Source organism: Salvelinus namaycush, chromosome 4, assembly GCF_016432855.1.
Source record: "Salvelinus namaycush isolate Seneca chromosome 4, SaNama_1.0, whole genome shotgun sequence".
Lineage (NCBI taxonomy): Eukaryota > Metazoa > Chordata > Actinopteri > Salmoniformes > Salmonidae > Salvelinus > Salvelinus namaycush.
This window is the reverse complement of record NC_052310.1, coordinates 63,582,786-63,597,616: the sequence shown is the minus strand read 5'-3', so window position 1 is coordinate 63,597,616 and position 14,831 is coordinate 63,582,786. Positions and strand designations below refer to the sequence as shown.

At 41.6% G+C, this 14,831-nt stretch overlaps 1 protein-coding gene across 9 annotated transcripts in view; it reads left to right on the top strand.

Annotated features, from left to right (window-relative positions):
• The window catches only part of washc2c (WASH complex subunit 2C), a 28,879-nt gene continuing 14,048 nt past the window's right edge, over window positions 1-14,831 (top strand). For 2 of the 9 annotated variants that reach the window (XM_038992166.1, XM_038992165.1), the window contains exons 1-15: window positions 1-178; window positions 807-950; window positions 1,240-1,404; window positions 2,006-2,101; window positions 2,188-2,361; window positions 4,886-4,979; window positions 10,238-10,299; window positions 10,449-10,502; window positions 10,811-10,903; window positions 11,120-11,222; window positions 12,647-12,712; window positions 13,348-13,472; window positions 13,659-13,731; window positions 14,039-14,092; window positions 14,376-14,567. In XM_038992166.1, the coding sequence (XP_038848094.1) occupies window positions 807-950; window positions 1,240-1,404; window positions 2,006-2,101; window positions 2,188-2,361; window positions 4,886-4,979; window positions 10,238-10,299; window positions 10,449-10,502; window positions 10,811-10,903; window positions 11,120-11,222; window positions 12,647-12,712; window positions 13,348-13,472; window positions 13,659-13,731; window positions 14,039-14,092; window positions 14,376-14,567 (1,495 nt within the window). In that variant the 5' untranslated portion in view covers window positions 1-178. The remainder of the gene's footprint in view (window positions 179-806; window positions 951-1,239; window positions 1,405-2,005; window positions 2,102-2,187; window positions 2,362-4,885; window positions 4,980-10,237; window positions 10,300-10,448; window positions 10,503-10,810; window positions 10,904-11,119; window positions 11,223-12,646; window positions 12,713-13,347; window positions 13,473-13,658; window positions 13,732-14,038; window positions 14,093-14,375; window positions 14,568-14,831) is intronic. The other 7 variants (XM_038992172.1, XM_038992171.1, XM_038992170.1 and 4 more) reach the window with 6 other exon arrangements.

Genomic DNA, 14,831 nt, shown 5'->3' with positions numbered 1-14,831 from the left:
CCACATTAGTCAGGTGACTGCGGTCAGCTGATTGTCTCCAGACAGACAGAACATGGCCGACCTGTCAGAAGCCCAATGAGGAAACGGCCGAGTTTAGCATAATCGATTCTCTTTTCACGTCGTTTGGTTTGGGCTCATATTTTACTATCGTGGACAACATTTGCCAACAGTAACTAAGGTGAGTTTAATAAGAAGATCCATGTAAGTGCGAGAGTAGGCTCTCAATTAATCACTGCTTAGCTAACGTTAGCTCGCTAACTGTTAGCTCGTGTGATAACACATATAGAAGGGTTTATACATATCTTTGACTTTAACAAGCCAGTCTCAGGCGGTGCATAAACATTCACTCAACTAACTATCTAACTAGCATTCCAAAGAACATTTTGCGAAAGCTTGTGACTTCCAAATGAAACCTTGCACTGCTGTGTTCGTAGTTTGCTAACTAGCTAATCTGGATTGCATGCAAGAAAGAGGCCGGTGGTGGCAGCTCATTTAGCTCGCATTTGCCAATGTATGCCTGTCGCTTATAAATTATAATTTGGGGTTATTTTCGACAGATCAGGGATGTAATCTATTCATTACGTCTTGCAACGGAAACCGTTTATCGTTTAAGAACCGAACGAAACGGGGAAGGACCTAACTGAATTTATCCAATAGAAACTTTAGTTTTCCGTTTGGAGTAAACAGTTTCCAACAGGCGAAACTTTTTGCAACAGAATCGGTTTTTGCAATTGCCACGCTGAAGCCCCGTTTGAAATGTTTTCTCCTGTTTATTACCATTGAACAAGCCCCACATATTGTTTCAGATGAGCGGGTTGCCGGATGGCATGGCGAATGTCCCCAGCCAGAGCAACCACGCCGGGGAGGATGGCCAGGTGTGGGAGAGACCCTGGACACTGGAAGAAATGCGACAGACCAGCGCCAACTGGTCCCTGGCTGCAGACTCAGGGGTAGGCTAATTGGCATTTGTTTATGGCCTTCATTTAGGCTAGTATCTCCTGAGTTATTATTCAGTCTCTGATTACCTGCCGGTTTTGTCTGCATTCAGCAATGTGTAATCCTCTTAATCTACATATTATGGGTAGAGGAATCACACAGCATTGTAAACATAATCTCTTCCATGCGAATGTATTACTAACTATTTATCTTAGGGCCGAACACAATGGCTGCTTGTGGACAATCAGATACACTATTGAATAGATGAAGATGAAATTGATGTTGGTATCACCTCCTCCACAGCTCTTCCTGTTCCTGCAAGACTTCTCCCAGAGAATGCTGTCAAAGACTCATGAGATAGAGAAGCAGCTGGATGGACTGATCAGGGACACAAAGGCCACAGACTGCTGCCTGCATACCGTCTTCAACGACTTCCTCATGCTTTCCAACACACAGTTCATTGAAAACGTATGTTGTGGTGTGAACAGGAAATACCATGGTTGTGTTCGTTAGATAATTTTAACGGAAGAAAATAGACTGAAACAGAGAGTCTTGTCATGGGACCGTGTTCACAAAGCTTCTGAGTAGGAGTACTGATCTAGGATCAGTTTAGCTTTTTAGTTCATAATGATTAAGGGTAATTTGACAGATCCAAGATCAGCACTCCTACTCTAAGATGCTTTGTTACAGATTTTTTTTTAAATTTCGTTAATTTTACGATGGTGTGCCTAAATGAACACGACCCATATCTTGTTCCTCTGTTGAGCTAGGTGCCCCTCTTCTTTAGATGATGGTTGTGCTGTGTTTGACATTTTCCAGACCTTTTGAAATTTAACAAGCTTTTAACCTAATTAAGAAAATATTAATCGTGTTACATGGTAAGGAAAATGTGAAAGTCATCCCCCTGGGACTATGAGGAACTGAGTCCTCTTGTATTTAATCATGTGGTTACTGATGGTGGCTCCGCTGTTTGCTGACTATATCACAGAGGGTGTTATGTTTGATAGATTCTAACTCATTCTTGTATTGATTGTGTGATGTTACTGATCTTTGTATTTGTTGACCTCAGAGAGTGTATGATGAGGAGGTAGAGGAGCCAGTGCCAAAGGCTGAGACCTTGGAGAGACAACCTGAACTGGTAAATAATCTACCTGTTCCTTCCCGGGTATGTCGTTTTTGTGATGTCACAGGTCTACACATAACATCTTAATTTCCTCCCTCGGGTTAATGTTAAATTCAATTCCCCCTCAGGAGAAGACTCGTGAGCAGAAGGAAGCTGAGCTTATCCCTAAGGTCCAGGAAGCAGTGAACTTCGGTCTGAGGGTGCTAGACTCTGCCTTTGAACAATTGGACATCAAAGCAGGAAACTCTGACTCGGAGGACGAGGAGGCCACAGACAGAGTGGAGCCAATACTAGAGCCCAAGGTGAGGGTGGAATCATCTGGAAACATACAGGATTACAGATGAAATTCAAGTTACTTATGCCTGCAGATATCATGTTAGGATTAATACTAGGGGTGTAATACGTGTATTCGTACCAAACCGTTTGGTACAGGGACCTTGGTTCAGTCCTCACTGTGAACCCGAATTAATACTTAAAAAAAGACCTAGGCCTACCTATTCCTTCCCTACCTATGCCTATGCTATGTTGTATGCCTCTTGAGTAAATCTGAGCTGAAAAAAAATGTCACGCTATTCTGTTAAAACAACTAGTCTATGGGCACGTTGTAATCAAAATGAATGTCTTAATTGGCGCATTTCAAACTGTCCTTTTGTGAGGCACAGCCGGAAACTTGTTCTGTATGATGGCTAATGGTGCGGTTGACAAAACAGGAGGATCCTCCATCGTTTCCAGTTTGGGAACGTTCTGGCCTTCCAGTAGATTACAACGGCGATGGACAGAGAGTCTGTCGCCACAGCTCAACGAGAATGGTCTATGTAGCTGCCATCACCTCAAACATGTTGACACATTTATGCGAACTTCAACCCAGTATTCCTACCACCGGAGCAAAATAACAACACAACTTTGTCTTCCCTCTGTGTTCAAGCAGCTGATTCTGACCTGTCCAAAGAAATTACAAGGGTGATTAGGTATGTTTATTTCCATGAATATGCAGCCATTCTCGGTGGTTGAGAAGAATAGGGGGTTGTAACACCTCGTGAAAGTGCTCGAGCCACATTACGAACTTCCAGCTCTTGCACCCATTTCATCAAACAGGTAGTACCCACTCTATATAAGAAAGCTAAAGCAGAAGTTGTCAAAGAATTGGCCAATGCACCCAGTGTTCCGCTTACTACAGATGGATGGACCTCCAGGGCTACAGAGAGCTACTTAACAGTGACAGCCTCCTGACGCCAGAGTGGGAAATGAGAAGGACCGTGCTACAGATACACCCCCTTTATGAGAGTCACACAAGTGTGCAGTTTTCTCTTTGTTAGAAAACATTATAGCATAGGCCTATACAATGTCTGAGCCATGTTTACATATTGATTTCACACACATATTGCACTTTATTTTAGTGTTGTTGATGAGCAATCGTGTGTTTACAGTTAAGAAAATACAACGTGTGGTATTCCTGATTTGTGCTCTTATAAGCATTATAAACTGGGTGGTTTGAGCCCTGAGTGCTGATTGGCTGACAGTGGTATATCAGACCGTATACCACATGTATAACAAAACATTTCTTGTTGCTGCTCTAATTACATTGGTAACCAGTTTATAATAGCAATAATGCACCTCAGGGATTTGTGTTATATGACCAATATACCACAGCTCGAGTTTAAGAACAGCCCTTAGCAGTGGTATGTTGGCTATATACCACACCCCCTGGTGCCGTATTGCTTAATTATATGACTCATAATCATACTTTTGGCCATTTAGTGTATGTTAACACCGCTTCAAATTAGTGGATTCGGCTACACCCTTTGCTGACAGGTGTATAAAACCGAGCACACAGCCATGCATTCTCCATAGACAAATATTGGCTCGTACTGAAGAGCTCAGTGCCTTTCAACGTGACACCGTCATAGGATGCCACCTTTCCAACTAGTCAGTTCGTAAAATTTCTGCACTGCTAGAGCTGCCCCAGTTAACTGTAAGTGCTGTTATTGTGAAGTTGAAACGTCTAGGAGCACCATGCGCAATGCCAAGTGTTGGCTGGAGTGGTATAAAGCTCGCCGCCATTGGATTTTGGAGCAGTCAACCCGTTCTCTGAAGTGATAAATCTGGCATTCCAACTGACAAATTTAGGTTTGGCGGATGCCAGGACAACGCTACCTGCTGCAATGCTTAGTGCCAACTGTAAAGTTCGGTGGAGGAGGAATAATGGTCTGGGGCTGTTTTTCATGGTTCGGGCTAAGCCCTTCAGTTCCAGTGAAGGGAAATCTTAACGCTACAGCAATGTTCCAACATGTAGCGGAAAGCCTTCCTAGAAGAGTGGAGGCTGTTGAAGCAGCAAAGGGGGACTAACTCCATATCAATGCCCATGAATTTGGAATGAGATGTTCTTGGCCATGTAGTGTATATGTAATCAGGAATACCAACACTTTGTATTTTCATAAGTCAACAAAAATTAACTACAGTAACTGTTGGCATTTCTGAAACCGAATCAATCCGTGTCCCCAAAACTGCAATACGTACCGAAACTGTGGGTTTGGTTAACAGTTACACCCCTAATTAATACCTATCCAGTACATCTAAGGGAGGATTGGCACTCCTCTGAGTCTGGTTCCTCTCAAGTTTTCTTCCCTGGCTAATCTTTCCTTGCCACTCTGCTTCTGATTTCTCTTTTGGGTCTAGGTCGTAATAACTACTTTGTGACAATTGTTGATGTAAAAGGGGTGTTTTTGAGTAATATTTGAATGGTTCTGCCCGTGTTGACCAATGTTATCTCTGTCTGCTTTCTCCCCCCTCTTTCTTTCTCCAACCCACCTCTCGCTGTGTCTGTAGGACCTGTATGTGGACAGGCCTTTACCGTATCTTATTGGCTCTCAACTTTTTATGGAGCAAGACGACGTAGGACTGGGAGACCTTTCCAGTGAAGGTAGGTCACTTCAACTCTGTTCTTAATATACTATTTCTACTGAAAGAAAGTCTGTATTTTCTTAGCATGTGTTTATATTGTTAGTGTTCAATGCTCTCTTCCAAGCATAGTGTTTCTTGTGTAACATTAATGTTTCTCATGTATTTTTTTGTAATGAAAAGAAATCTCTGCACACTCCAGATCAATGCACAATTCTCTATTTATTTAGGTTGCGCTTTTGGTCGTCAGACCTTCATCAGAGCATACAAAACACATGACAGAGACCACATATAGGCAACGTGCGTCAATGCAATCAGACATGATGAGCAAAACCTGTGTACGCAAACGCCAGGAGGCACATCAGTAATCAGTTATCTCAGGAAAAGTCTGACTTTGAGACAGTTTATATTTTTTTGTTTCAGTATATTTTTGACAATTCCTTTTTTTTTTTTAAATGTGTTTTTTCATAATGCATAACACTTAACACACATTTCTTTTTTTTCTTTCTTTTTTTTAAGACCAGGAAAAGCCTCAGGCTAAAAAAAGTAATAAATGACAGGAACCACATAAAGCCAGGGGTTAGGGGGAAACATATTAAATAATGGCCCTCATGTCAAAATCATCAGTAAGCCTTGATGGATGTGTTTGAGTCCAAAAGAGTTCCCTTTTGCACCGCTTTTGCACCGTTTTCTCAGTGTTCAAGTCACATTTTATTTGTTACATGCTTTGTTAACAACAGGTGTAGACTAACAGTGAAGTGCTTACTTGCCAACATTGCAGAGAGAAATAATAGAAAGTAAAACATATAATACATACACAATGAGTAATGATAACTTGACTATATAGTGACAGATATTAAACAGTAGCAGCAGCATATGTGATGAGAAAAAAAAAGGTAAATGCAGCTATTCTGGGTAGCTATTTGGTTAACTATTTAATTAACTATTTAGCAGTCTTATGGCTTGAGGGTAAAAGCTGTTCAGGGTCCTGTTGGTTCCAGACTTGGTGCTGCTTGCCGTGCTGTAGCAGAGAGAACAGTCTATGACAAGGGTGGCTGGAGTCTTCAACAATTGTTAGGGTCTTCCTTTGACACTGCCTGGTATAGAGGTCCTGGATGGCAGGGAGCTCGGCCCCAGTAATGTACTAGGCTGTATGCACTACCATCTGTTGGAGGGCAGTACTCAGATTTCCATACCGTGCCTGTGCAATCCTGGGATATACAGTAATAACAGTAGTGCACACAAGGGGCTCACTTTTATTTTGCAAAGGTAAAAATATTAAATATATATACTTACCAGAATGCTGACAAAAGTACTACGGACCACCATAGTGGATGCTAGGTAAATGCTAACGAGCGCATACAATCATTCACTACTAAGACAGACAATCCAGCTAATGCAAGTATCTCAAAACGCAGTTTGCAGCATGCACAAAACAAATATTAGACAGCAGGGATCTTAATCCAGGAAGATTGATTTTGCAAGCTAATGTTAGTCACTTAGCTAACATTAAAGGTTTTTTTCTGGTTGTGCAGCTATAGACTTTTATCTGAGGGCCCCTGCCAAATATTTTCAGCCTCATGAAGGGGAAGAGGTGTTGTCATGCCCTCTTCACTACTTTGTTGGTGTGTGTCGACCATGATAGACCCTTAGTTATGTGCACACTGAGGAACTTGAAGCTCTCGACCCGCTCCACTACAGCCTCGTAGATGTGAATCCGTTTGCTGTAGTCCACGATCAGCTTCTTTGTCTTGCTGATATTGAGGGAGAGGTTGTTGTTCTGGCACCACACCGTCGTTGGTGATCAGGCCTACCACCGTTGTGTCGTCTACAAACTTAAGGATGGTGTTGGAGTCGTGCGTGTGCAAATCAGTCGTGGGTGAACAGGGAGTACAGGAGGGGACTAAGCACGCACCCCTGAGGGGCCCCTGTGTTGAGGGTCAGAGTGGCGGATGTGTTGCTGCCTACCCACCACCAGTCAAGGATCCAGTTGCAGAGGGATGTGTCCAGTCCTAGGGTCCTTAGTTAATTGAGCTTGGAGGGCACAATGGTGTTGACTACAGCTCAGCATTCAATGAACAGCTTTTTACATAGGTGTTCCTCTTTTCCAAGTGGGAGAGGGCAGTGTGTGATGCAATCTCTATTGCACTATCTGTGCATCTATTGTGGCAGTATGCGAATTGGAGTGGGTCCAGGGTGTCTAGGATGATGGTATTGATTTGAGCCATGACCAGCCTTTCAAAGCATTTCATGGCTACAGATGTGAGTGCTACGGGACAATAGTCATTTAGGCAGGTTACCTTTGTCCCTTTGCTCAAGAACACTATGGTAGTCTGCTTGAAACATGTACAGTTGAAGTCAGAAGTTTAAATGTAATTGTCTAAGGTGTATGTAAACTCAGTTTTTCACAATTCCTGACATTTAATCCTAGTTCAAATTACCTGTCTTAGGTCAGTTACATCACCACTTTATTTTAAGAATGTGAAATGTCAGAATAATAGTAGATAGAATCATTTATATCAGCTTTTATTTCTTTCATCACATTCCCAGTTGGTCAAAGTTTACATACACTCAATTAGTATTCGGTAGCATTGCCTTTAAATTGTTTAACTTGGGTCAAACGTTTCAGGGAGCCTTCCACAAGCTTCCCACAACAAGTTGGGTGAATTTTGGCCCATTCCTCCTGACAGAGCTGGTGTAACTGAGTAAGGCTTGTAGTCCTCCTAGCTCACACACGCTTTTTCAGTTCTGCCCACAAATTTTCTATAGGATTGAGGTCAGGGCTTTGTGATGGGCACTCCAATACCTTGACTTTGTTGTCCTTAAGCCATTTTGCCACAACTTTGGAAGTATGCTTGGGGTCATTGTTCATTTGGAAGACCCATTTGCGACCAAGCTTTAACTTCCTGACTGATGTCTTGAGATGTTGCTTCAATATATCCACATAATTTTCCTCCCTTATGATGCCATCTATTTTGTGAAGTGCACCTGTCCCAACCGGCAGCAAAGCACCCCCACAACATGATGCTGCCACCCCGTGCTTCACGGTTGGGATGGTGTTCTTCAGTTTGCAAGCCTCCCCCTTTTTCCTCCAAACATAACAATGGTCATTATGGCCAAACAGTTATATTTTTATTTCATCAGACCAGAGGATATTTCTCCAAAAAGTAAAATCTTTGTCCCCATGTGCAGTTGCAAACCGTAGTCTTGCTTTTTTATGGTGGTTTTGGAGCAGTGGCTTCTCCCTTGCTGTACGGCCTTTCAGGTTGTCGATATAGGACTCGTTTTACTGTGGTTATAGATACTTTTGTACCTGTTTCCTCCAGCATCTTCACAAGGTCCTTTGCTGTTGTTCTGGGATTGATTTGCACTTTTCGCACCAAGGTACATTCATCTCTAGGAGACGGAAAGCGTCTCCTTCTTGAGCGGTATGACGGCTGTGTGGTCCCATGGTGTTTATACTTGCGTGCTATTGTTTGTACAGATGAACGTGGTACCTTCAGGCATTTGGAAATTACTCCCAAGGATGAACCAGACTTGTGGAGGTCTACAATTTTTTTGTCTGAGGTCTTGGCTGATTTCTTTTGATTTTCCCATGATGTCAAGCAAAGAGGCACTGAGTTTGAAGGTAGGCCTTGAAATACATCCACAGGTACACCTCCAATTGACTGAAATTATGTCAATTAGCCTATCAGGAGCTTCTAAAACCATGTCATCATTTTCTGGATTTTCCCAAGCTGTTTAAAGGAACAGTCAACTTAGTGTATGTAAACTTCTGACCCACTGGAATTGTGATACAGTGAAATAATCTGTCTGTAAACAATTGTTGGAAAAATGAATTGTCATGCACAAAGTAGATGTCCTAACCGACTTGCCAAAACTATAGTTTGTTAACAAGAAATTTGTGGAGTGGTTGAAAATGATTTTTAATGACTTCAACTTAAGTGTATGTAAACTTCCAACTTCAACTGTACATCAGACATGAGTCAGGGAGAAATACAAAAAAAAAATCAGTGAAGCCACTTGCCAGCTGGTCAGCGAATGCTCTGAGTACACGTCCTGGTAATCCATATGGTCCTGCGGCCTTGTGAATGTTAACCTGTTTAACGGTCTTACCTACATTGGCTTGATCACAAAGTCGCCCGGAACAGCTGGTGCTCTCATGCATGGTTCAGTGTTGCTTTCCTCGAAGTGAGCATAGAAAGCATTTATCTCGTCACGTAGGTTTGCGTAACTGGGCAGCTCGTGGGTGTGTTTCCCTGTAATCCACATTTGACGAGCGTCAGAGCCGGTCTTAGTCCTGTATTGATGCTTTTCCTGTTTGATGGTTCGTTGAAGTAGTGGGGTTTCTTATAAGCATGCAAATTAGTTTCCTGCTCCTTGATAGTGGCAGCGCTATCTTCTCTGGGTGAAAGTTAAACTTTTTTAATACCCTGAAAACGTAAAGGCACTGAACATTTTGTTCAAGTGGCAGGCAACAGGGTAATTGTCATCATTACGCCTTATGGTGCTCTTATGCTCACTAATTCTTTTCTTAAAGGGATACTTCAGGATTTTGGCAATGAAGCCCTTTGTCTACTTTCTCAGAGTCAGATGAACTCGTCAATAAACATTTTATGGCCATATCACATGGGCAACGTAAGATGCAATTAACAATCATAGTGTTACATGAAATAAAGCCTTTAATGTTAAACCTTTTACCACACCGAGGGTGTCTAAAGTCAGAGCTTTTTACTTTACTTTGTGCGCAATTGCCACAGGGATGATTGCCATTTCTGAGAGGCGCAAGGAGGGTTTGTTTGGAGCCAGAGTCAATGCTTGCTTTAGCAAGTTTTTATTGCTGAAGTTTGAACATTGTTTATAAACATAAAGAGGGAATTTAAAAAAATAGTTGACTCAGGGTAGGATCAGATGTAAGTAGATGCCAGTGCTGCATCACTTAATGTTTGATCATATATGCTTTAGGGGTAAATGTGGTTCTACATGTAACAAAGCAGTTTTCACACTTTTGCCCAGCAACTCTTGGCACAGTTTGGAGAGTGCATCACAATACGCTTCCTCCACGTACTGGGAAGCAGGGGTTGGAAATTAAATTATTTATTATTTATTATTTATTATTTATTTTTTCCGTTCTACATGTCCGACCAGTAAAATAAAGTTCTGAACCGGTTCAAACCCCCCAAAAGTACTGTTTTTTTTTATCGTTGGGAAGAGTAACCTCTGTCGAAGAACCTCTGTCATGTATTTTTTGTGAAACTGTTGTGTTTTTTTACTATACAGAAATATCAATCGACAGCGATCGGGACAGTGTTATCGACAGCGAAGATGGCAAAGATGCTGATGTAAGACTTTTCTCTACTCATCCAGAAAGAAACAATGTTTTTCAGAGTGAAGTTGGCATAATTTTAAATCTTAATCCAAACGAGGTGAAAATACAGAAAATTATATTTTATTCAGATAATTGTATTATCCCTGTGGTGTTTGTGAACAGCAGTCAGACGAAGACTTTGACCAGGACGAGGAGGGGCCAAGCAGCATTAAGAAGGTGAGGACAATTTCACTCTTGACTGTCAGGGTCAACGTTCAAACCCAGAGTTGGTGGATATCTTTGTGTGAACAATTCTGACAAGGGATGATTAGGGTATTTGCCAATTTAATCAAAGACGAAACAACAGAAAAGTGTGTGATTGATTGAATCCTACCTACTCTGGACACTGGCCATAAGAATGCTATTGTTTATGGTGACGATGGTAATGATGGCATTTTAGTCATTTAGAAGACGCTCTTATCTTAGTCAGGAATGTAAATGCAATTTGCAACAGCATGGATGACATTGAATGATTTCCTCTGCAGAAGTCGTCCATGTTGAGTGATGACGACGAGGGGGAAGAATCAGACATATTCGGAGAATCGGACAAAGATGACGACGACGATGAGTGCATAACGGTATGCTTGTGATTTAATGTTTTCCTGCTGGATAATGATACTAACATTATTACAAACAGGTCATTTATTAAATATTACTACCTTTATTTATCCAGTTAAGTCAACATTGCTAATACTTTATATGTATGACTTAATATAACATGTTAGTTAATAGCATGTTTACATGTCCCCTTGCATGAATATTAAATGTTCTATTCCACCTCTCTTTTACGTAAGTCTTTGTGTCACATTCAGAACACAGGACCATCATCCTTTGCTGATGAGCTGGCTGCCAGAATCAAAGGGGAACCTATCAGCAAGCCGGAGGGAGATCGCACATGTAAGTTGACTTGATATAACCTGCATGGCTGCAGGAAGATGTTTAGGGGTGGGGTTGCAGAGAGATTGTTTTCCCTGTGCTGCTGACTACTATTTTTGTCTGATCATACAGGAGTAATAAAGGTCCAATGCGCACACATTTTTTTATATTTTTATAATAAATTATGATTTCAGGGGGTACTTCCCGCAGCTATGATGACCTGTATTGCAAACTGTTCAACACTGAAGTTGGGCGGTATCCAGATTTTCACACCATTTCTGTACCATACCGGGGCATACAATATTACCGAATGTAACATATCTTAAAAAATGTATTTTATTTAGAATTTTAACGCACAAAACAATTTAGGCAACAAGAGGGGATTGAAAGTCTCTGCTGTAACCAATAAGCTTCATCTTGACATATAGCCGCTTAGCTAGCAAGCCAAATGCATAGCTGGAGCCCTGAGCTGGATATAATGTATTTGACACATCTTAGATTTCCTTTAGTTCTACTTTCTTATAGATTAAAGCAATATGCCGCCCTCCTCCTATACCCGCAAAGTAGAATTTGAATGATTTTAGGGGCAAGGCCATCTGCCAGGGCACCAAGGCCATCTGCCAGGGCTATAGAGACTCTACCTGTTGGAAAATTGTATTTTGACTTGTCCTGTTTTAGGGTATGGTGTGTTAACATGTTAATTCATATTCACATCGAAGCACATTGCTATTTGATAGGGAGCCAGAGGCTGTAGACACTCTACTTGTTGGAAAAATGACGGCGCTTTGGTGGCGTGCCGCTGCGTCTCTCCAACAGCAGCATTGGAGAGGCGCGCTGGGCATGGACAAGATAGATATTGTGCACCCCTGTCTTCGTCAAAGTGGGTGCGTCTTGGTCAGTTTAGCTCGGAAAATACTGCCCTATTCAATCTGCCGCTCTAATCCTGCCTGATGGGCGGGCCGGCCCTGCACACACTCCCTGTTTCTGTATGATCTTCTCTACTAGCCTGGGTACCAGTGTGTTTCTGCTATAGATAACTTATTGCCTTGCCCAACCTGTTTCCTTTTTATGTCAGATGGTCCAGCACCATCCTCAGACAATTGCTTAAATTTTTGCTGTAATTCTCAATTCATGCTGAAAATACAGGATAAAATCTTGCTATGTTATGTGATTGCGCAAAACACCAGGCCCTAATTTGTATACAGAAACTGTTTGGCACTTGAAGAAAAATCTGCCTAAAGTCAATCATCTTTCCTCCCTGTTTGAATCGTATCATCACTGTTTGCTCCATATAGACTTTAAAATATGTTTTCATTTGATGTAGGCCATACATCAAATGTGATGCAAATGTGATGCGAATTACAAGAGTACATAGATGTTTTACTTCATATTATTGTTCTGCATGTGCATGCTCATGTTTCCTTTCCCATGTCACCTCTATGAAGCGTTATCGTCTGCCTCTAAGAAGAAGAGTCAAACAAAGAAAGAGCCCAAGCCTGAGAGGCCACAGGGTAGGACATTCATTCACTCACTTATGTAAAGGAGGGTTTCCGTTACTTTGCGTCGTGAACAAGCACCTAATCTCACACTCTATGCATCCAATTACACTGAGTATACCAAACATTAGGAACACTTTCCTAATATTGTGTTTCACCCCCCCTTTGCCCTCATTCATCGTGGCATGGACTCTACAAGGTGACAAAAGCGTTCCACAGGGGTGCTGGCTCATGTTGACTCCAATGCCTGGTACCAACTGGCATACCCTGTTCAAAGGCACTTAAATCCTTTGTCTTGCCCATTCACCCTCTGAATGGCTTAAAAATCCTTCTTTAACCTGTTTCCTCCCTTTCATCTATACTGATTTTAATTGGATTTAACTAGTGACCTCAATAAGGGATCATAGCTTTCATCTGGATACACCTGTTTAGTCTGTCATGGAAAGAGCAGGTGTTCTGAATGTTTGTACACTCAGTGTATGTGGTCCCTGCTAAGCTAACACTTCAGTCAGAATAACATCAGTGGAGGTAGTCTCGCTTCAAAGTAACTGAATTAGATGTAATTTTATAATAAAATGACATTCCATTTATTTGTTTTATTTATTTGTATGTTTCTTGTAGACACAAGACCTGATTGTTTGTTGTTGTAGCTATTGAAGATGACAGTGAGGAGGAGTTTGGGCCGCCGAAGATGGAGGACGAGGACTTCTCTCCGTTCGGAGGGAAAGGAGGCCTCTTCAGCGGAGGGAGAGGACTGTTTGATGATGACGATGAAGTATGCTAACCTGAATGCCTTTTTGTAGCTTCCATATCTTAATTTTTAAATGTGACTTACCAATTGTAATTTCATTTAATATGATAGAACAAAATCTATCTGGCTTGTTAAAGGCTCCCAAATAGTATTTTTTTTATTTGTTTTGTCTGAATCCATAGCAGACCTAATGATATGTTTGTTGTCCAGGGAGATCTGTTCTCTGATGCACCTGAACAGCCTGTAGCAGAGGAGAAGACCAGGAACACAGCTCACGCCACAGGTAATAATGGCCCTACAACTAACCGTTGAAACACCAAGGCCGTTTTTGTTTAGGGCACTTTGTAGCAAAATGTTTTGTAAACGAACATTTCTTGTTGGGGAAGTTCAAATAGTAGCTTCCCCTTTCTCTCAGTTTGGGCATGTTATTAATTGAGAATGTTGTTAATTTTGTACAATGACTGACTGGTCACGGTTTCTAATTTAGTTGTCGTGGGTTACCGTGTACATTTTGCTAGATTCTTTTTCCTGGACAGTATTGAGACTTGGACCTGTTTACAGAACTTGTATTTCTCTTATTTTTCTGCCAGAACCTGTCAAGTCTGCTAAGAAGATTCCTTCAGTGGCTGTGTCAATATTCCCAGGTAACATAAACATGCCCCAAGGACAGCAAAGGCGACATTGATTATAAGATAGTAATAACTGTCGGACACTTTTGGGGGGCTTGAGGACATAATGCCTCTACAGATTCACTCTTACCCTTTTGAAATGGAATTGGAATTTATTCAGTGGAATGGAATTTGTTCAATTCAAGCTAAATACTGCTACATAACATGACTACACACAGTTGACTACATGTTGACAATTCTGTAATGGTATTGAGAAGATCATCCCCTGAGTCTGTCCTGTCCTCCTCTTTTCCCATAGAGAACAGCCTGTTTGGCATTCCCAATAACCCTGCTTCAGTGGAGGGCAGAGAGAACGGCAGTCTATCCAAATCCAACAAGACCCAGACATCAGCCCCTAGAAAGACCTCTTTAGGGGGAGGAGGAGGGGGGCTGTTCGATGACGATGAAGAGGATGTCTTCTTCACTGGCAAAAGCCTTAAGTCCAGCTCAGGTAGGCTACTGTTTGACTGACTTAAATCAACGATTGTAAAATATCAGTAAGAATCGCAAGTACATAATTTACTCTTAGGCATGTGAATCTCAAGTTAAGAGTCAGCCTATTTTCACCCTATTTTCATTCATGCAATGAGTTTCACATCTAACATTTTGCCTCACTACATTTACATTTGAGTCATTTAGCAGAGGCTCTTATCCAGAGCAACTTAGTTAGTGCATTCGTCTTAAGATAGGTATGTGGGACAACCACATATCTCAG